Source organism: Caretta caretta, chromosome 1, assembly GCF_965140235.1.
Source record: "Caretta caretta isolate rCarCar2 chromosome 1, rCarCar1.hap1, whole genome shotgun sequence".
Taxonomy (NCBI): domain Eukaryota; kingdom Metazoa; phylum Chordata; order Testudines; family Cheloniidae; genus Caretta; species Caretta caretta.
This window is the reverse complement of record NC_134206.1, coordinates 49019481-49040262: the sequence shown is the minus strand read 5'-3', so window position 1 is coordinate 49040262 and position 20782 is coordinate 49019481. Positions and strand designations below refer to the sequence as shown.

General features: G+C 41.0%; 1 protein-coding gene across 7 annotated transcripts in view; it reads left to right on the top strand.

Moving 5' to 3' along the window:
* The window catches only part of N4BP2L1 (NEDD4 binding protein 2 like 1), a 64237-nt gene that overhangs the window by 15154 nt on the left and 28301 nt on the right, over positions 1-20782 (top strand). For 3 of the 7 annotated variants that reach the window (XM_075127875.1, XM_048847363.2, XM_048847353.2), the window contains exons 2-5: positions 8406-8533; positions 11194-11282; positions 12346-12422; positions 20293-20378. In XM_075127875.1, coding sequence (XP_074983976.1) covers positions 8406-8533; positions 11194-11282; positions 12346-12422; positions 20293-20378 — 380 coding nt within the window. Of the gene's footprint in view, positions 1-8405; positions 8534-11193; positions 11283-12345; positions 12423-15524; positions 15782-20292; positions 20379-20782 lie in introns of all 7 variants that reach the window. The other 4 variants (XM_048847333.2, XM_048847324.2, XM_048847297.2 and 1 more) reach the window with 3 other exon arrangements.

Here is a 20782-nt window from a genome sequence, read left to right as displayed (position 1 = left end):
TTGCCAACATTCTTTTTTGACAGCTGCTGCACATTGAGTGGATGTTTTCAGAGAACTATCCACAATGACTCCAAGATCTTTTTCTTGAGTGGTAACAGCTAATTTAGACCCCATCACTTTATATATATAGTTGGGATTATGTTTTCCGATGCGCATTACTTTGCATTTATCAACCATGAATTTCATCTGCCATTTTGTTGCTCAGTCACCCAGTTTTGAGAGATCCTTTTGTAGCTCTTCACAGTCTGCTTGGGACTTAACTATCTTGAGTACTTCTGTATCATCTGCAAATTTTGCCATCTGTTTACCCCTTTTTCCAGATCATTTATGAATATGTTGAATAGTACTGGTCCCAGTACAGACCCCTGGGGGACACCACTATTTACCTCTCTCCATTCTGAAAATTGACCATTTATTCCTACCCTTTGTTTCCTATCTTTTAACCAGTTACCAATCCATGAGAGAACCTTCCCTCTTATCCCATGACAGGTTACTTTGCTTAAGATCCTTTGGTGAGGGACCTCGTCAAAGGCTTTCTGAAAATCTAAGTACAAGACATCAGCTGGATCCCTCTTGTCCAAATGCTTGTTGATCCCCTCAAAGAATTCTAGTAGATTGATTCTTCCCCAACAAATTATGTTCATCTATGTGTCTGACAGTTTTGTTCTTTACTATAATTTCAGCGAGTTTGTCCAGTACTGAAGTCAGGCTTACTGGCCTGTAATTGCTGGGATCACCTCTGGAGCCATTTTAAAAAATTGGCATCACATTAGCTATCCTCCAGTCCCCACACACACATCCCGACACACCCCTACCTCTGTCGGGAAGGGAACAAGCTTGCAAACTCATGCCAGGCTGACTACGTTGCTCAACTGCTGCTGAATCCTGGCCTGGAGTCTCAGCCGCTGGATCTGGAGCCTGAACTGCGCTTTGTTCAGAGTTACGAACGTTTCAGAGTTACGGACAACCTCCATTCCCAAACTGTCCGTAACTGAGGTTCTGCTGTACTTACCTTCCTGGGTTTGTTATGAGGCTTAATTAATGTCTGAAAAGTGCTTTGAGTTTCTCAGAGAAAGATACTAAAAATGTAAGTGTAAAGTGTCACACTTTTGATAGTTTTCTCAAATCTAATGATGCTATGTTTATTTTTTCAAATGCAAAACCAGTGTAACCTTGTCTATTAATAAACCTATATAAAGAGAGCGTATACTCTCTCCTTCTCTATCTAATTAGGCATTTTAAGATCCAAAAAGGGAAAAAATAGATAACACCGAAACTTTCACCTTTGTGTAGTGTGTAAGAAAGTCCAGTTAATTATGGTCTCAGAGACCACCTATTCTATCAAAAGCAACCAAAGAGAAGGATGTTTAGGCTAAACACAAGATGCCTGGGATTTTGAAATGTTAAAACATTTAAAATAATAAAATTCTGCAAAAGCAAAATAGTTCAAAGTTAATATACTTGCTGTATTATCACTTTAATTCATGAAAACCCCAACATTTGGCTGTATATCACTACCGTCACATTATATATTGCTCAAAGAAACAAAATGTTCTAAAATCTTTCAGATGTCTAGATCGTAATGAGATTCAATATGTAAACCTAAGCATGGTACAAAGAAAATGCATGTTTTTGCAATAGAACATGCATACCTTAGTTAGTGGCCCTCCCATTCTGACATGCACAAAAGTACTTGGACATGTGATCGAAATACACAGGCTTTGGTTTTGTGGAGTGGATGGGAGGCAGGCTCTCAGACAGCCATCCAGGCAGCAGCACAGGTTTGTGTCTGTACTGCTGCTGCACATACCACTTTCACCACAGAGCTGTAAGGTAAAACTGACGGGCATTCTGTGGCTGCCTCGGCCAGTGTCTGAAAAAGAACAATGACATCTTAGGGGAAGGAAGATAGAGAGAGCTAGATCAAACTGAAAGGGAGGTTGGAGAAAGCAAATAAAGGGATGAAAAAAGTCAGGGAAGTGGGGAAAATGAAGTGTGGGGAGGGAGGAGAGGCAGACAGAAGGGAGGCTGGTCCTCTGGCAGCACATCAAGTTTTAAGACCAACTTGGTCTCTCACTCCTTGTGTCATCCAGGGATGAGAGAATTGAGGAGGGGATGAACTCGGTTGCTAAGAAGAGGTTATCCCTTGTGAATTTAAGGTCTCCCCAGCTAAAGAAGCAGCTCCAACTGGCTCAGGAGGGATCTACATACAGACTTCTTCAGTTATGTTGCATGCTTTAGGTGCCACTAGTACTCCTTTGCTTTATGAAGGCTACTCTCAAAAGCTGGAATGGGATAGAATCTGTCACAAAGAGGGGAAAAGAAGTAAAAATGAAGCTAGGCGGGGCAGGAGGGAGACAAGAGAGTATAATGTGTGTAAACGTAGCACTGTCCTTTACTGGGTAGAATGTTGGATCTGCTCTTGTGTGTTTCCTAAACCCTAATACTGCTACAGTCTAAAGGTATTTCTATTAGTTCATGTGGTAGGGTACTGTGCTTTTGGTGCAGAAAAACCTGAGTTATATGACCGTAAAAGTCCTGGGTAATCAACAATATGTCGTTTAATTATAATTATGAGATCATGTGTAAGTGACCAAGAGAAAGAAAGCATATCTGGTGGGGAGTGGGAAAGAGGCAAATACAGGAGAGAGAGAGAATGGTTTGATTTTAGAGGCATTTGAGGAAAAATTAATTACATTTGAGTTTTGTGATTATGAGTCCAGTATTCAGTTGGACTGGCAATTGAAAGAAACTTAGGAATATCACTAACATTTTATAATTTTTCCTTCCTTCCTCATTTGAAATGGGAGGTTGGAGGTCTGACAAAATTAAATTAATTTCTTTCACTGAGAGTAATGGTTTATCGTTGCAGGTGGTTTTAATATGTAGTTGAAGTCTCAAGCACAGAGCTTGCACTAGAGTTCTGAAAGACATGAACAGCTCTTCTTTTCTCTGTCTAATGTTAGGGTCATAGATAGGCTGTATTATATGCCACAGTGAACTTTGGCTCTGCCACATCACACTATCTTCACAAAATGTCTGTAGGTTATTTCAAGTTTCTTTGCTCAAACCTAACTTGAGTGAATTCAGGATTTTTGTCATGAGGCTCAGTCATGCAACATCTTTGTTCCCAAACCAACTTCCAGATGGTAACACACAGGTACAATAGCTTTTTCTGACTACCATCATTGGACATTTATCCATGAAATTACTTCAGCAAATACAATGCAGCAGCATTTAATTGAAAATTAGCCCATTAGGATGTTTTGGCCAGAATTTTCAAATTGAGTGCCCTAAGTTGGGCAGCTAAATCAGTGGCCTGATTTTCACAGATGCTGACTTTAGTTTCTACCCTTAGCTGTAATGTCAGTGGGAGATAGTGGTGCACAGCACCCTTGAAAATAAGGCCACCGCTTTAGGTGCCAAACTTTAGGAACTCATATTGGAAGATTTTGGCAGTACCTACACAACCTAAGTGTTATTCAAAACAACTGAAATAATTGCAAATATTGGTCCTGCCTTGGGGTTTTATAGGAAATAGATTTTACATTGAACTTAAATAAACCAAAAGATCTTGCAGCCTGAATGCTTTTAATAACTTCACTTAGTAATATAGAAAGCAGAAATAGGTGGTATTGGATATGTTAGTCACAACAGTCACAGGACTGTCTGCAAAAGGCAAGTTAAAAACAAGAGATGCAAGCATGGAGTACACCAGAGGAATGTACCATTCTAAGCGGTCTAACCCGTTAAAACACTTGCAATACACCTCAAACTCACACAAGCTCCAACTTGTTTTCTTGCATTTTTAAGAACTATTTAGAATAGCTTTCAGCAGGTCTAAACCAATTTAGTGCCAATGTGGACAGCATGAAGATGCTTCAGATAGGCCTCCCACTACTGCCCCACAGGGGACTGATGGCCTTTCCAGGTCTTCCTGTTTCTGTAAGCTATGCCAGGAACTGGAGGATAGGTACCCAAAGGCAGTGCAAATTAAACGGTTGAAACAATGCCAGTATGGACAAAAGCAAGATAGTGTGAATTGATATATTGGCAGGCTCTAATACAAATAGTTACAAACAGCAGAATTCTCCACTGCAGATCCAGCTTTTGGATGGTGAAGTCTATGGAATTTTTATAATACAGAGGCTAGTTCTGGCCATCAGCCAGTAACTACTGAGTCACAGCTGTATGTGGCAGTAGCTACCATAAAATAGCACTCATTTAACTGGCAGATAAAAGCCACAAAATAGAAAAAAGGAGCAAACTCAGCAGCTGAACTGTACTGATACAAATTTATGAAGAATAATTGCACAGTCTAAACCAATATACAACATAATTTACAAGTGAGGAACTTCTAACAGCAGGCAGATTAAGGTAGACAAGTACACAGACAGATAGCAAACAGATATATTCTCTGTGTATATATAAAGTCTGCTGCAGTTTCCACGGTATGCATCCGATGAAGTGAGCTGTAGCTCACGAAAGCTCATGCTCAAATAAATTGGTTAGTCTCTAAGGTGCCACAAGTACTCCTTTTCTTTTTGCGAATACAGACTAAACGGCTGTTACTCTGAAACCAGAGATAAGAGAATTAATCTTTGGCTGTCTGCCTCTCTGTTTATTTTTAGATAACCCAAAGCAGTTCCTTCCCTGCTATTGCTCAACTAGATAACACATTGAGAAACAGTTTTGCATCTTAAGAATTATGGATTTGGTAGTTTAACCCTTTTTTGAGAGCACCCTGCACTCTTGAGATGGATGTGGGATGGGTGACCCCTACTCTTCATAACCATATCCTAACACTGTTGCTGCCATCTATCTTTTTTCTCTTTCCTGTCAGTCTGCTTTTCTGTCTCTTCTCTTTTCTCCTCATTGTCTTTTTCCCTTTATTTCTTTTTCCTTGCTCTGTTACCAGGCTCTACTCCTCTCTTCCACCCTTTCTGTTGTAGTTCTGACCCTTTCCCATCCCCATTCACCAGAAGAATCCATGATGTCTAAGGTGCATGATATCCACTGATGGCACCCAAGGCTCACTGGAGTGCTGAAGGAGTGGAGAAAAGAACTTGGGCTGATGGGCAGCTGCCTGAGCCTGAAGTCTTCTATATAAGAGCTGCTCCCCCTATCAGCTGTGTGGGGGGGCCACAGTGGCTACAGGGGGGGAAGGTGGGTGGCTTTCAGTGTACAACCTGACATTTTATCTGCAGACACAGCAATGCAGGAGGAAGGTGGAGATTTCACCTGCAACTTTCCCACCCATGTTATCTTCTCTTCTGCCCTGAAGCTCCTAACTTGCCTAATCCCCCCTCTCACCTCCCCGACCACCGGGAAACATTGCTTTAGAAGATGAAAGTTCTACAGTGAAATTATCCAATAAAGAAATTTAATGTTCTTTTTAAGAACACGTATAGCCAGTGTTGTCTTTTCAACGTGGGCGGGGCTACAAATGAAACAGTTACCTTAAAATACTTAACAATGAGGTTGCAATTACAAAGTTTTCAATAATAATAGTAATAATAAATAATTAGTTGGAGGAGAGAACTGTGTGGAAAATAAATATGAGAAAAAAAGAAGTAGAGCAAGAACATGTGATGAAAACATACCAAGTAGCAATGCTCAGGAAAATAAAAAAAAAAAAAAAAATGGGGATCAACAATCAAAGCAGTGAAATAAAAATGGTAGCAGGATTTTAAATAGTCTCTGAAGAAAGGTCAAAAGGGTTGGAAAAATAAAAAGTTTAGTGCAGAGGACATTAGACCATTGGTAGAAAAAAATAAAAGTGAGGCCATCATCAAACAAAAGGATAGCGGGTAAGACTGAGAGCTTCAAATGTGAGAGGAAGGAGAGATCTGTGGAGACACACACACACAAAATTGGAATATATGGAGCACAAGAGCTCAAAGAGGCAAGACGACAAAAAGAAATTAAGTGAATGTCTGCTTGGCTAATGCACAAGACATTAATTTTCTAGATGTGCCCTATATCTGACTGTACAAAGTGACACTATCTCACCACAAGAGTCAATATACCAATCATGTAATATAACTACCACGTAATTTGATCTTGGGACAGAGCATAGTCAGAGCTGTTAATGCTTCCCTCATCCATGGGTCTGCGCACATGAACTGAAACAAAAGAAAAACAAATACTGGAGCTTCCCTCAGTACCCCTAGTCTATATTTAGAGTGTCTGGCTGTTTTAAGGTGGTGACTAGTAACTGGCCAATTTGAAATTCTTTCTAATCCAAATAAAAACATGTATGAGTAGAAGAAAATCACAGCAAAAAATATGAAATTGAACAACCTATTCACATATCTGTTGTTACTGATTAACAGCAGTTATGTCTTGCTCTCCACTAACTCCTCCTGTTGTCCAGTATCAGTTCTTAAAATGGTCTGAAAAAAGTGAGGGGGGTAGGTAGGAGGGGGTCTAGCTACAGAAATGAAATTGCTATCACATTGCCTGACTTTTCATTAACTCTGGCCCCACATCTGTCTTCCTACTCTTCCCCCCCCCCCCCCCCAGTTCTTCCTACAGTTCCAATTGTTCTTCACCTCCCACTTTCCCAGGCCTGGGAAGCTGCAGCAAGGTCCCCTTCTCCCCTTTCCCAGGAGGGGTGTTGCAGAGAGGCAGGGTTGGGGGGAGGGGGGGAGAAGCAGAGGAACTGGCCAGTTGGTCAAAGGAAGGCAGGTAAGAGGAAGGGGTGTAGCTGCACTAAGCTGGTGGGCTATTTAGCTCCCTCCTCCCCTCCTGTGAGATTATTGCTGGGTAATTGAGGAGAGGAAGCTTTGCCTGCTTCCTGTAACAGTCCTGATTGTCTGGACTGTCAGGAGGGTAGGGCAGTGGGAAAAGCAGCCAATCAGAAGGGAGTTTCCCCCAGGCTGACCAGAAATGCTCCCTCAACAATCCAGCTGGAGTTGTAGAAATGTTATTTGTGGGGTCAGTGTCCCCTTTTGACCAGGCACACTTTAAGCATTCCTTATAGCAGTTCTTCAGCAGTCTGAGTCTAAGCATAGCAGATAGATTATGGACCCCTGCAGAAGGGAGGCCAAGGCTTAGCTACCTCATTGGAACCATCCCTGAGCAGCGGAGTTCCTAAGAATCGTATTGATGGAGAGCTGGGGCCCAGAACCAGGTGGTGATACAGGGCCTCTGTATAGGTGGTCCAAGCCCTCCTGGAATCCACCAGGTTTCTGGGAAGGCCCAGTATCCTCTTGTGTGGATGGGCAAACCCCATCCCCCTGATGGATGCTGAGAGGAAAGTATGGTTAGGTCTATGTTTCAAATTTGAGTCAATAGGAAAGGAACATCCTTACTTCCCACTGCTGATTAATGGGATATTTGAAAGGTTGCTCTTCTCATACCTAAGAGAAAACATAAGTGTCCATACCACAAACAACTCACCTTCCAAATTTTCACTGGTAATCTCCAGACTGAAGGGTCATGGAAACTGAACTATCGGTCACTCTTGCAGGTGCATCAACCATGAAGCATATAGGGAAGAAATGTGCCTCTGTCCCTAGTGGACCTGTTTTATGTTAAGGGACTTTAGCATCAGTTCAGTAGATTTAAACATATTCACTTAGAAAAAATGTTTAATTATAAAATGAAATAAAAGTTACAAACTTTGGAGGAAAAGGGATAAGTATGAATTACACATACAGCTAACACGCCTAAGTAAATCAACAAAAAGTCAGTGGTAGACAAAAAATTGTTGTGATAAAACTCTTTGTATTACATTAAAAGAGTAGGAAAAATGTTGATTAATCATGCTAAAATTTATTTACAAATATGACAATGCAGATGTGTGTGCTATGTAGCTAAAAAAGCAAAAAATGAAGAGGTAGGATAGAAGGAAAAAATATGGAAACTGGTAGAACAGAGATGAAAATCACATCTTCCTTGGCACCAAATCATACCCCTTATCTACTCCACCTGTTTTTCCCAACCGTCTTTGCAAAACTGATGTTTCTTTATGTACAAAGAGTTTTTCCTTCTTTAAAGGAAAAACTCAAATGATCAGATTCTCTTTGTTTCCTCCAAAAAGACAGATTAGCTTGAGGTTATTGATAACTTTTTGGAAATTTACAAGCATTCCCCCTTCGGCTAACTCAGAAAGACAACTGGATTTATCAACATGATTTATGACTTAGCCTCACATGTTGAACACTCATTGTTGAGCTCTCTTATAGATTAAAGGAAGGGATCAAAAACATGCCCTTCAACTCCATTCCTTTCTGCCTGTCTTCCAAGAGATTGAGGAAATATTTTAGTTTTCTTTGAATTGGTATCTGCAGAATGAAAGCATTATGCAATTCGCAGTCAGTCATGCAAATTTTTATTTGTAAGTTATATAGTAAAGGAATAGATTTATGTGCATTAATCCTTCTCTCACCATTTTTCAGACAACTGAAACGTGAATTTCCTGGTGCTGTGATTCTTAGCACTGATGACTTTTTCTTCACGGAAGATGGCACCTATGTGTTCAGTCCTGATTGTCTAGACGAAGCACACTTATGGAACCAAAAGAGAGGTGATGGAAACCATTCCTAGTTTCTTCACAGTCTTAATAGATTCACTCATATCAGTCTGTCTACGTACTTATATGGCCTTCAAAACCATAACATTTCAGCTTAGTATCCTTGCATTATAGTGACACCCGAGGATGAGTGAGAGCAAGTTTAACTTCCATTGAAGTGCATGGCTTGTCAGTCTTCTTAAAAACCATAGGATTTACAGTCTCCAACTTTGTTCTCTAGGATGTTAAAGAAATAAATTCAGTATTACATGAACGAACTTTGATAAACTCATGGCTAATTTTGTTTTTAAAAAACTTTTTTAAGCAGTACATACTTACTATAGAAGTGCAGATGTTGCGAAATTTAGATATCGATGTGGTGTAGAAACTCCAGCTGACATTGTTCAGAATGTAGCAGCTTAACCATCTACAATGATTAATTTGTGGCTTTTACACTAGGTATTTGTTGTGTCAAAGAGATGGTTTACAGAGTTTATTAGAAAGATATTTACTAGGTTTGGGAGCTGAATAACAGTAACATTTTAGGGAGAAAATTGTGACAGTCTTTTAAAGAGATTGATGAGTGTGAACTTGTGTATATCAATATTACAACATTCTATTTACTCCTGGGGGGATTCTCTACCAAAATATTAAAAATTCTGCACCAAAAAGTTAAAAATTCTGCTTGTTTTATTTGTCAAAATAATGCAATATAATCACACCAGTTTCAATTGTTTTGGTAGTTATTTAAACTACAATACTGAAAAAAGTCACAATAATTATTCAGCATTTCCTAAACACATGAAAGTTAAGTTACAAACAGTTGTAACTAATACCCTGCATTTGAGTTATCATCCTGGATTTTCATTTAAATTACATTATGCCAAACAGGAAAAAAAAAGTAGAATGTAATTTTGAATTGCTCAGACTTTCACACATGAAAGTCATACAGTTTTGCTAATCATTGTCCTGTACCTGGCTGGGTACTTTGGGAAGTGCTTGGTTCTGATTGTCCTGATATTTTATTGACAGCTTGGTAAATGTTTTATTTGCCCTTAAAGTCTTTTTTTTTTAAATGGGTAAATAAAATAAAGCCTGAGCTGTAATCTAACTCTATTGTGCCACTTTGGCACAGGAAAAAAGTGAAAAAGCACAGATCTTCCTAGCTGATTCCCTTACTGTCATTTATAAGGCTTTACATCACTCTGGCAACGTAGCAGCCTTAAAATTGTTTACAGGTTTTATGCTCCTGGGGGAATTGACTGAGAATGGGAACAGTTAACTAACAATAGGAACATTAACAATGTTACTAGGCAGGCAGGCTACTACATTTCTGCCTAGGGGACAGAGCCTTCCTCTTGCATAATAAAAAGCCCTACCCCTCCATGCTGGTGTCTCTCCCTGGTTGGCAGGCATGCACACCCAGCCCCGCCCCCTGACAGTGATCAATGTCTCCCTGGCTTCTCCAGGCACACTGGAACAGACGCGCTGCCTGGGAAGAGGCGCATGTGCCCCCGCAGATTTCTTTTGCATTTTTCTGCGTGGGGGCAGAATTCTGCCAGGAGTATATATTGTACCAAAGTGTATTTATCTCTGCTAGCAATCACCCTTTATAAATATTTCATTTACATTGCTACTGCTTATATAAATCAAAGTATGTTCTCAAACTAAATATCAATATTTAGAATAAATTATTTTTAATTCAAGTTTTACTACTGAGCACATCCACTGGCTACTTAACATCTTCTAGCAATTTTAAAAGCGTTAGCTGATTACAGTCCATCATTATTTATTTTCATTGTGATGGGCATAGGCACCGATTCTCCATGGCCCCACCCCTGCACCACTGTTGCCCCACCCCAATTCCACCCCTTTCCCCCAAGTCCCCGCCCCGTCCCACCTCTTTACTGCCTCCTCCCCCGAGCACGCAATGTTCCCACTCCTCCCCCTCCCTCCTAGAAAGTCCTAAGCACCGGCAAACAGCTGTTAGGTGGCAGGTGGGCAACGCTGGGAGGAACGGGGTCATGGTGCACTCGGGGGAGGAGGAGGCGAAGAGGGGGTGCAAGCGGGGGGAGTTTGGCTGCCGGTGGGGGTGGAGCACCTGTTAATTTTTCCCTGTGGGTGCTCCAGCCCCGCAGCACCCACGGAGTCGGTGCCCTATGGTGACGGGCCCTCAAAGTCCAAGTCAGGAATGGGACGCCACTTTGCTGGGGGCCGTACAAATAGAGCAGCGGTTCTCAAACTGTGGGTTGTGACCCCAAAGTGGGTCATGACACCGTTTTAATGGGGTCAACAGGTCTGGCATTAGACTTGCTGGGGCCCAGGTTGAAGCCAAAGCCAGAGGGCTTCAGCCCTGGGCGTGAGGCTCAGGTTACAGGCCCCCTTCCCGGGGCTGAAGCCCTTGGGCTTTGGCTAGTCCTATTCCCCCACTGGGGCATCAAGGCTCAGGCTTTGGTCACCCCGTCCTGGGGGTCGTGTAGTAATTTTTGTTGTCAGAAGGGGGTCACGGTCCAATGAATTTTTAGAACGTCTCAAATAGAGAATGTCTTCAGTCTGGATCCATCAGTTGTCTGGTGCCACAGGACTCTTTGCCGCTTTTACAGATCCAGACTAACATGGCTACCCCTCTGACAGTTGTCTGGTGTTTTTGAGCTTTATTTAATGTTATGTTACAGCACATAAAGCAATGAAGAATGGGAAATCCCCGGTTATTATTGATAATACCAACATCCACGCTTGGGAAATGAAGCCATATGTGATTATGGTAGGGAAAACTCTGATCGACTATCATTCTAAATGCGTAGCTATGAAATTTAAGAGGTGGACTGATTGAAAAAAAAAAAAAGGGAAAATATTTTTAAAAATTAGTATTTCAATTTTTCTTTTGATCTTCAGTTATATTTATCAACAGAAGTGGGTGAAGAGGTTTGCCTGTGTACATGCTAATAAATTCTTTAGTTCAGTAAGAGCAAAAATCATGTGAAAATATTGTCTGTTGTTAAACTTACCTGATAATTACTAAGAGATCAACCTGTAATTTTCCTTCCCCCAATAATAGTCTAGATTTAACAGTTTCCGTATTGTTTATCTGACAAACATATAAAGTCCTAATTTATGGCCTTAGTTTACAGCTTGCTGTGTGGAGATCACACAAAGAGTCTAGAGGCTGCATTTGTATCAGCCTTTAATGGTTGGCAGAGATGGAGCTTTATTGGCAGTCTTCCTAGTATGATAGTGAGGCCAGTTAGTGCTAATATTTCAGTTATGCTTGAGTACAGCCACCTTAGATTGCTATCTTGTTAGAGTTTAAAGGGCTGAGACCTCCAAGATGCAGGAAATAATGGTGGTGGCAGCTCTGTGTCCTCTCAGCTGCTACCAAACTAGTGCTTGTGTGTAATTTTTCTAATGAAAATCAAGGTTGTCTCCACTTGTGGATGAATGCATAGTAACAGCAATCTAGATCAGAGGTTCCCAAACTGTGAACTTGTGGCTGGTCATGTGGTGCTGGCTCTCCCCCTCCTTTCCAGCTACTAAATTGGATTCTTTTTAAAAAGGTAAAAATATTTTAAATACTTTTTTTTCTAATCTCACTTTTCCATCTAAGCAATTGCTGTAGTTGCCACAGACATGTTATGTAATTGTGAATGGGAAAGAAGATGATCTGTGTGATTAGGAGTGGAAAGAATGTGGACCACCCTCTAAGTTTGAGAATTCCTGGTGTAGGTGACTAGGTACATAGTAAATGTTAAGTGCTAGCATAAATCTTCAAGAGATGTAAAAGATCTACATGGTAACTGCTTTAAAATTTGTTCACTTTTTCAAATCAGGCACGTGAGAATAACTATGAAGTTATATTCCAAGAACCTGACACACACTGGAAATTCAATGTTCGAGAGTTAGCAAGGTACATCTTTTTTCCTTAATTCGTCAGCTTGCATCTCAGTTACTTCCACATTTGTGCTAGAAGAAAGAGCAAGATTGTAAGATGCTGCTTCCTCCTTGACCATTGACTAGAAATAGTCTAGTAAATGATTAGTCGAAGACGGCTGAGGAATAGTTTTGTTAATTTAGTCCACATTGAGAGCTAAGTAACACCCAACAACTCTAGTCATGCTGAAGGGTATGAATCAATAGGAAGGGGTTCATTTAGATTGTAAGATCCTTAGGGGCAGGGATCATGTTTTTGTTCTGCACCTAGCACAATAGGATCCTGGTCCACGAAATGGACACCTAGGCACTACGATAATACAAATAAATGAATAACTATAATAATACCTACATTTTGTGACTTATGCACTTAAAATATAACCATATTATTTCTTTAATATAGTTTGGGGAGGAGTGGATGCTACATTAATAATATGCAATAAATCAGTCTCCGAAGGATCCTTCTTCAGATCTTGACTGACATCTATAAAAGGGACAAAATATTGTGGGTCTCAGAAGTGTGGCATTGTTTGCCTTATCCATGTTGCTTTTAGCTGATTATGATGATGATTCTTTATTTGTGTTATGGTAGTGGCTGTGAACCCCAGTCAAAGATCAGTGAGTTTTCCCATTTTGTGCTGCACAGACAAATACCAAAGATGATGGTCTCTACCCAGAAAGCTCACAGTCTAGCTGTCAGACAGGATGGAAATGTGGGCAAAAGAGATAAGTGGTTTGGGGACGGGGATGAGGTAATAAAATGAACAGTTTAGCTGCACAATGAGTCTTGGGTTGCCTAACCAGTGCCCAAGATGGTTAGTGATTTGCAGGTATCACAGCAGAAGTAGGTTTTAAGGATTATTATGTATTTGTAGTAAGAAGAGGACCTGAAACATAAGGCCTTGTATCAGAGGCCTGAACTAAAGTAGAAGTTAAAACTTTGTTATATGAGGCAAAGTTAGGTTGTGAGCAAGAGGAAGGCCCTGCTCACAGAATTTGGCAAGCACAGGGCTGATATTGCAGAAACACATATTCTTAAGAGGTGCTGGGCACAGAGCACTCACGCAAGCACGTTCCAGAGGGTGGTACCAGAACACCTCCATACCAGCACATTCCCCAAAGATAACAGGAACACACTGACCCATCCTAAAGATAAGGTCAGGATAACAGCATAATAAATAAAAAAGTTTTAATCAAACCAACATGTACAAGGCAACGGGTGGCACCCTAATATGTCAGGAGCAAAATTTAACTTGTTTGTATTGGTGTATAAAGATGTATCTCAGAGGGAGTGTCTTTGGCCAGCCTAGGGGGCAATGGAAAGTCCCACCACTGACTGAGCTGCGTCCATTGCGACAAGCATACATGTCTTAGTACCCTCGTAGAGTCTGCCAGGTGCTATTACCATGTTTTGTCAACAATAAACCTGGCCAGGTGCCTTCGCTGAAAACCGAGTCTGTGGATTTATTGGGCAGTTTAATTGAGGGCTGTAGTCTCCTCTATCTCCGCAGAGCTGGGACAGCACACTGAATGAACACACATGCAGTCAACATCTGACCATAGTATTAATTTTAGGGTCAGCTTCCCAATGATTTGTATTTTATTCTATTAATCAGTGGGGTGAATGTCAAAATTTCACCCAGCTGTGCAAGCAAGTGGATATCTAAACCAAATCTATCAAACACACAATTTAAGGCAACACATTGAAAAGTGATTCAGGTAAAGACGGAGGGTGGATATCAATGAACTATTCAGTCAGTACACACTGTAAAAGTGTCCCGATTTTGAAATGCTCCCCTATCCCTTAACTAAGAGTTGTACAAGATACAATGGGTTGCCTTCGATGGCAGGTGTTACAGCCCTGTCTAATCACCATCTCTTTGTGGATGGTCACTAGGCTACTGTATTAGATCCAAACCTTGGATCTCACATATTTTTAAGTCTACCGAGTCTGAGAAGTGTCCAGAAAGTGTCTAAGACTAGCCTTTCAAGTACACTCCTCGGGTACAGACTCCAATGCTGGTACCCCTTCTAGGGATGTGGGGCCCTTCAGCCCAGTTGCCCCTAAGCCCCAAGACTAGTGCAGACCCAAGTCTAACTCAGTAGCTCATGCACGCTCTCTAGGGTTGTACCCACATGGTTTACCACGTAGCTGTTTGAGGGCTACATGACAGTTAAAACAAGGAACACGCAGACTTTGTAAACTTAGACAAAGCACAAGAGATATACAGATGTATGGAAAAACCACCCCACATGCAAGACCCTGCCTCAGTTTCCTCACTACTCTGAAAGCCCTTTAGGTCTTAATATTCTTCAGAAGATCCACGGTCCTTTTGTATCCCCTCTCCTCCTGTCAAGCCTTCCCTTCTGGTTTTGCTCTGGACTCCCCTTGCTAGAGAGTATCCCTTTTTGACAGCAGATTCTAGCACCTTTGTCTCTTTTGATTCTTCCCTTGGGGGTTTTCCATTCTCCAGTCCTCAACGTTTGTTGCAGCAGATCAGAGGCCTTACCAAGTCTTTGGTAGTCTCCACTGTGCTGGTAGGACCCTGAGTCTGTCCTATGCGGAGGGTGGCTGTGTTCCACTTGGGCTTGAACAATAACAGATCTTGACACCTGTGTTGTATGGTTCAGTATCAATGAGTGGGCAATCGAACACCATTGTCCGCCTTTCTGCAGATGTGAACTGTCCCAGGACTGAGCTGACTCTCTGCACCCATGTAGCAGACATCATGATAGTAATCAAAAAGAGCTACATATAATATTCATAAAAATAATAATGATATCGCCCATGTTCTTCACAGCAGTTTCAGCGGACTTGCCCTTGTTCCAAAGGATTCACCTAAAATTACATTCTGGCTGCCCATAAAAATATTTGGGTTACATTTTGCAGTGAAGTGGCCAACAAAGCTTTGAAAACTAGGTTAGCTGAGAGGTAGCAAAAATGTTAAAGCCTGACCCAGGGGGAAAAGAATTAGTGCATTACTGAACACAGCTGGAAGGTTTGCAAATGTAAGAAAATCCATCTGATACACTTAGAGAGGTAAATACTTACATTTTTCTGTAAATTTTAATCCTATAGAAGAAACAATCATGGTGTCCCGAGAGAAAAGATACAGCGCATGAAAGACCAGTATGAGCATGACATTACTTTTCATATCGTGCTTCACTCTGAAAAACCAAGCAGAGATGGCAGAAATTCCAATGGAACGAATGCTGCTCACAATACTGGGGCTTATTCCAATATGTGTCCAACATTCCCAAACAGAAGACCACACAGCCGCTACACAAATGAAAGATCATTTAATAGAGGTGGATTCCAGAATGTATTTCATTAGGGTATAAAAGACTAAAAAAATTTACTAATTTTACTCTCAATTTTTGTATTTTTCTACTAAATCTCTAAATCAGGAGTTATTTCTGTTAATTTACAAGTCTTAAAATATCACTGTAATGTTGTTTTGTCAATTACACAATCTGAGACCACTAAAACCAATATAAACTGTACACATCATCCCTGTCCCAGTACACCCCAGTGTTTGCCAATTTTCCTTGTTTAGTCATGTCTTAACCTTTGATTATAAATTTTGCAGGGTAGGGATGCAGTTTGTCTCTTGCCTGTAACAATCATGAACATTTATGGTGCAGTGTAAATATTATTTCTTCCTGTCTTCCAGGCCCATTCTCTCTCCTTCTCCCTCATATACAGTCTGTCACTAACGCCAATCACTTCTTTCTCCTTAATAGTTCCAGAAGCCACCCTTTCTTCATGCTCTTTGTTGCCAAGACACTTGTCCATGTTGTAGTCTTTTTTAGCTTCTCTACTTTCTCCTGTCTGGCCTCAGTGCTTCTCACCTCAGCTTGACCAATGTAAACTTTCAATTCTTCCATTGGTTTCCTGTCTTCTTACAGGAAATTCACCTTACAAGACTCTACACAACCTTCTTCCTACCTGTATCACTGCTTTCATTTCTCATGCTCTTCTCAATCCTTTCACTTTTCTCCCCACTTTCCTCAAACTGTTTCATGCCGTCTCTCATGCTGCCCCTCTTCACCTACTCTCTCCATCCTCATCTGCCCACCGCCACCTCTCTCCTCATTCAGACGCCTTTTTTTAGCAATCCCTTTTCCCTTCCCTTCATTAATCATCACCACCTGCCTACCCTTTTCCTCAACTGTTGTTCTGTATTTGTTTTCTCTTATACTGTAATCTCTTTAGGACAGAGAACATATTTTGAAGTGCAATGTGAATTACTGGCATCATATAAAATTTTAAAATAAAATAATACTAATAATAGAAAAAATAAAGACCTAAATGCTAATAATTCCATATCAGGGACATTGTAAAACCACAAGAGAAATAGAACAAGACAGCTGAGTCAATTGTCTTGCAACCTTACCTTGAGAAATGACCAAAAATGTTTGTAGTTATTCCTTTGCACATTGTGTGGGTTTTTAAGACATTTTATCACAGCACTAAGATAATTCAAGGTATGTTGACATTACCTAATATGACACCTAGATAGTTTGAAGACGCACGGCCTGATTTTTAGAGCTTCTAATATTACTATTTTGTCCTCTTCTAGCTCAATTTTTGTCTGTTTCATCCCTGTTGCACCTAGTCCAGCAGTTCTCAAACTTTAGCAACCTGGGGATCCCCATTTTTATTTAAAATTTTTTGCAGACCCTCAAGCCAGCTTCTAATATTCCCCGGGGGTGCTCAACCCCTGCTCAGCCCCAGGCCCTGCTCCCACTCCACCCCTTCCCCCAAGGCCTCACCCCCTACTCCTTCTCTTTTCGCCCCCTCCCCCGAGTGTGCCCCTTCCCCGCTTTTCCCTCTCCCTCCCAGCATCTCCTGCACGACACTGAACAGCTGTTCCGCGGCATGCAGGAGGCACCAGGAGGGAGGAGGAGGAGTTGATCAATGGGACCAGTGGCCCTAGACATGACTTGAGGACCCCCTGGAGTACCCTTGCAGGCCCACAGAGGTCTGCGGATCCCAGTCTGAGAACTGCTGATCTAGTCAATATCCTAAACTTTTGAGCTCTCTTGGGCAAGGGCACTCTATTGCTTGTTTGTACAGCTCTTAGCACAATGGGCCCTGATCCTTTATTGGGGCCCATAGGCGCTACTGTAATATAAAACTAATAACAATTAAATGGGGACTGTGGAGACTCGCCTCTGAAAGTTGGGCTGTAGGGCCTTGTTCTTCAATTTGGTGGTCTAAAGTTAGACACCTAAATATGGATTTGGGTACATTGTTTTAGGCATACAAGTTTGAAACTGAGGGGTTAGCCTTGGGTCTCATGGTTAGCCTTGTCATATTAGACCATGTGAAATCTTTTCATTCCTTATCACTCCAGGATGGACAGTTCACATACACTGCACTAGTTATGGAGTTATCTGGCATTTGATGTTGTGTGTCACACAGTATCCATGAGGAACATGACACCCTTTGTATAATATTACGTATAAGAATTTGTGTACAGATATTGGGCTTTTTCTTGGTGCTTGCGTACTGCTCTACACTCTGGTTCCTGCTTTATGGAACATCTCTTTAGTCTTGTTATTGTGTAAAACTTGATTTCTCTGGTAATTTAACTGGAAATGCACATTCTCTGTTTATGTGTTGCAGTGTCTGTAGATATGAAATCACTCTGCCTCGATCCGTGAAAAAGGGTCACAAAAACATTAAAGTAGCCTGAGAATAGTGGGCTTATTTACAACAGAAAAAAATGTAAACAGGAAAAACAAATACATTTTGATGTCATGGTTGGCTTTCAAGTTGTATTGCTTTTCACTGTGCAAACTATTGACCAAGTAGAGGGATGGCTTCCCTGTCAGGTAATCTGGGGATGCAACTCTGGCTTTATAATCAAAATAGACTGTGAACAGAAGAGGATTAAAATACACGCAATGTTTGAGATTTATAAAAAAAGCAAAAAAAACCCAAAAAAACCCGGCACACATTAATATGCATTGTTTTTCAGGTCATTTAGGAGGCCTCATGTGCTAAGACTCAGGGAGGTTTGGGTGAAGAGGGAGAATTTTGTCCTGATATTTCAAAAACAGAAAGTTAGTCAAAAGGTAGTCAGACAAGCAGAAGAAATCTAAAAAACTTTGTAAGTACTTGAATGTATGGAAGTTTTCTCTTTCTAAACCATGTCAAATAAAAAGATAAAATGGGACTTTTTCTTTTCTTTTTTTAAGTGTGAGAAACTAATCTACCTTGAAAACATGCATGACCACAACCAAAAAAATAAAAAAGAATAAATATGAACCGTTTGTGTATTATAAAGTTTGGGTATTAAGGCATGCGAGCTGAGGAAGCCTTTGCCGAACCACATCATCTCTGTGTCTCAGTTTACCTGTCTATAAAAATGGAGATAATGTTTACCTACCTAACTCACACAGGAGTTATGAGCATTCACTAGATAATGTCTCTATAGTGCTTTGAGCACCCAGAATGTCAAAGAACTCTAAGTATATCTTTATGGTGTGGACAAGCATGTTGGCTTAGCTGGTGATGTGCCTGATTTCTAGTGATTGCTTTATTAGGAATGTGGAATTTATTATCTGATCGTTTTCTTTCTGCTAGCAGCTCCTCCCCTTATTCATCTCTAATGAATCAATGTGCCACACCTGTGGAATTCAGAGACGACACAATGTTGTTGCTGGAAGCTCCAGGATTAAGCCCCGCCCTTGAGCTCTGGTCACCAAGAGAGTTCTTCCAAAATTGTAGAAATACTCCAGGAACCAATTATTAGCATTAAGACAACAGACTTGATATATCAATGAACCTTAAGGCAAAGAGAACCTTAAGACAAAGAAATTCTATTCCAATTGTTTATCAGGGTGGATTGAATGAGGAGAGGAGCTGCTAGCAGAAAGAAAACCATTAGGTAGTAACTTTCTGGTTCTGCAGCACAGCTTCTTTTCTCATTCATCACTAATGGCTGGTAGCAAGCAAAAAGAAAAGGAGTACTTGTGGCACCTTAGAAACTAACCAATTTATTTGAGCATAAGCTTTCATGAGCTACAGCTCACTTCATCGGATGCATAAAGTGGTAGCAAGCAGTGAATCATAGAGGGGGGAGGGTGGGGAAGAAGGAACAGAGCTTTAAGCATTATTATAATAGAACAATAGGTAGAAATAAAAGTGTTACTCCATATAAAGCCAGAGCTTTGTAATTTAAACAATTCTTTGAGGACAAACCTAGTAGCACCTTCCGACCCTAGATCAGTACTACAGAGGAATGGAAAACTACTTTGAAATCTTTATTATGTGAAGTTCATACAATTTCCCCCCACAATACCAGTAGGGTCCTTGTAGAGAGAGTCTTGATTCCTTCTCCATAAATATTTTCCTAGATGTTTAGCATGCCAACTGGGGCAGGATTTTGACATCTTGTTGCAGCAAGTTGTGGCCCTAAGGCCCTAGCCTTTTAGATGGAATGATCTGAGCAGAGTACAATTGGTGTGTGTTCTCCATATGTTTGAGATATACTTTCATCATTTTCCAAAGGGTGCTAAGGATTAAAACAAATGATGGGAGAACTATTTCCCAGGAATTGTGGAAAGAATTTACCTTGAACAAAAAGATTTCTGGAACGAAGAGTAACTTTTTCTTCATGACAACAGCACTGACATAGATTGAGGAACTAATTCCAAAATCTGTCTGTATTCCACTTAGGGTTATGCGCATGTGCCATGCACCAGGAGCCAAAGCTTTTTCAAAGTAGTAATGTCTGTCGGTCCGTGCATGCACCCTTGTACTGCATTGTGATTTTGCCCAAGGTGATAAAGGATAGGGCAGACCAACTGTGTCTTTGCTTCCTTCTCCACCACAGATCTACCAGATCCTCAGCAGAAGCAAAGGAGGGTGTGGTTGAAATACAGATAGGGACCACACATCTCAAAGAACTTCCAGTTACAGGTAAATAACCTCCCCTTCTTCGAGTGAGGGTCTCTATTGTATTCAACTGAGGGTGATTAACAAGCAGTACCTAAATAGGCGGAGGGTGAAAGGAAGATGATGGAATTGTGGAATGGAGGATCACTGCACTGAATGAGGCGTCCATCACAGAACCATGCACTAGAGTAGAGCATAATGAGAAGAAAAGGTGTGTACCGTACTCCACGTGGCTGCCTTACATATGTCTGCTAGGGGCACGTCGTGGAGCATGGCAGTAGTTGATGCTTGCACTCTCGTGGAATGGGCCCGTATCCCACCTGGTGGGTACCGCCCCAATAATTGATAGCAAAGCGTAATGCACCCTGAGACCCACTTTGAGATTCTCTGGGTGGAGATGGCCTACCCTTTAATTCTCTCCACTATGG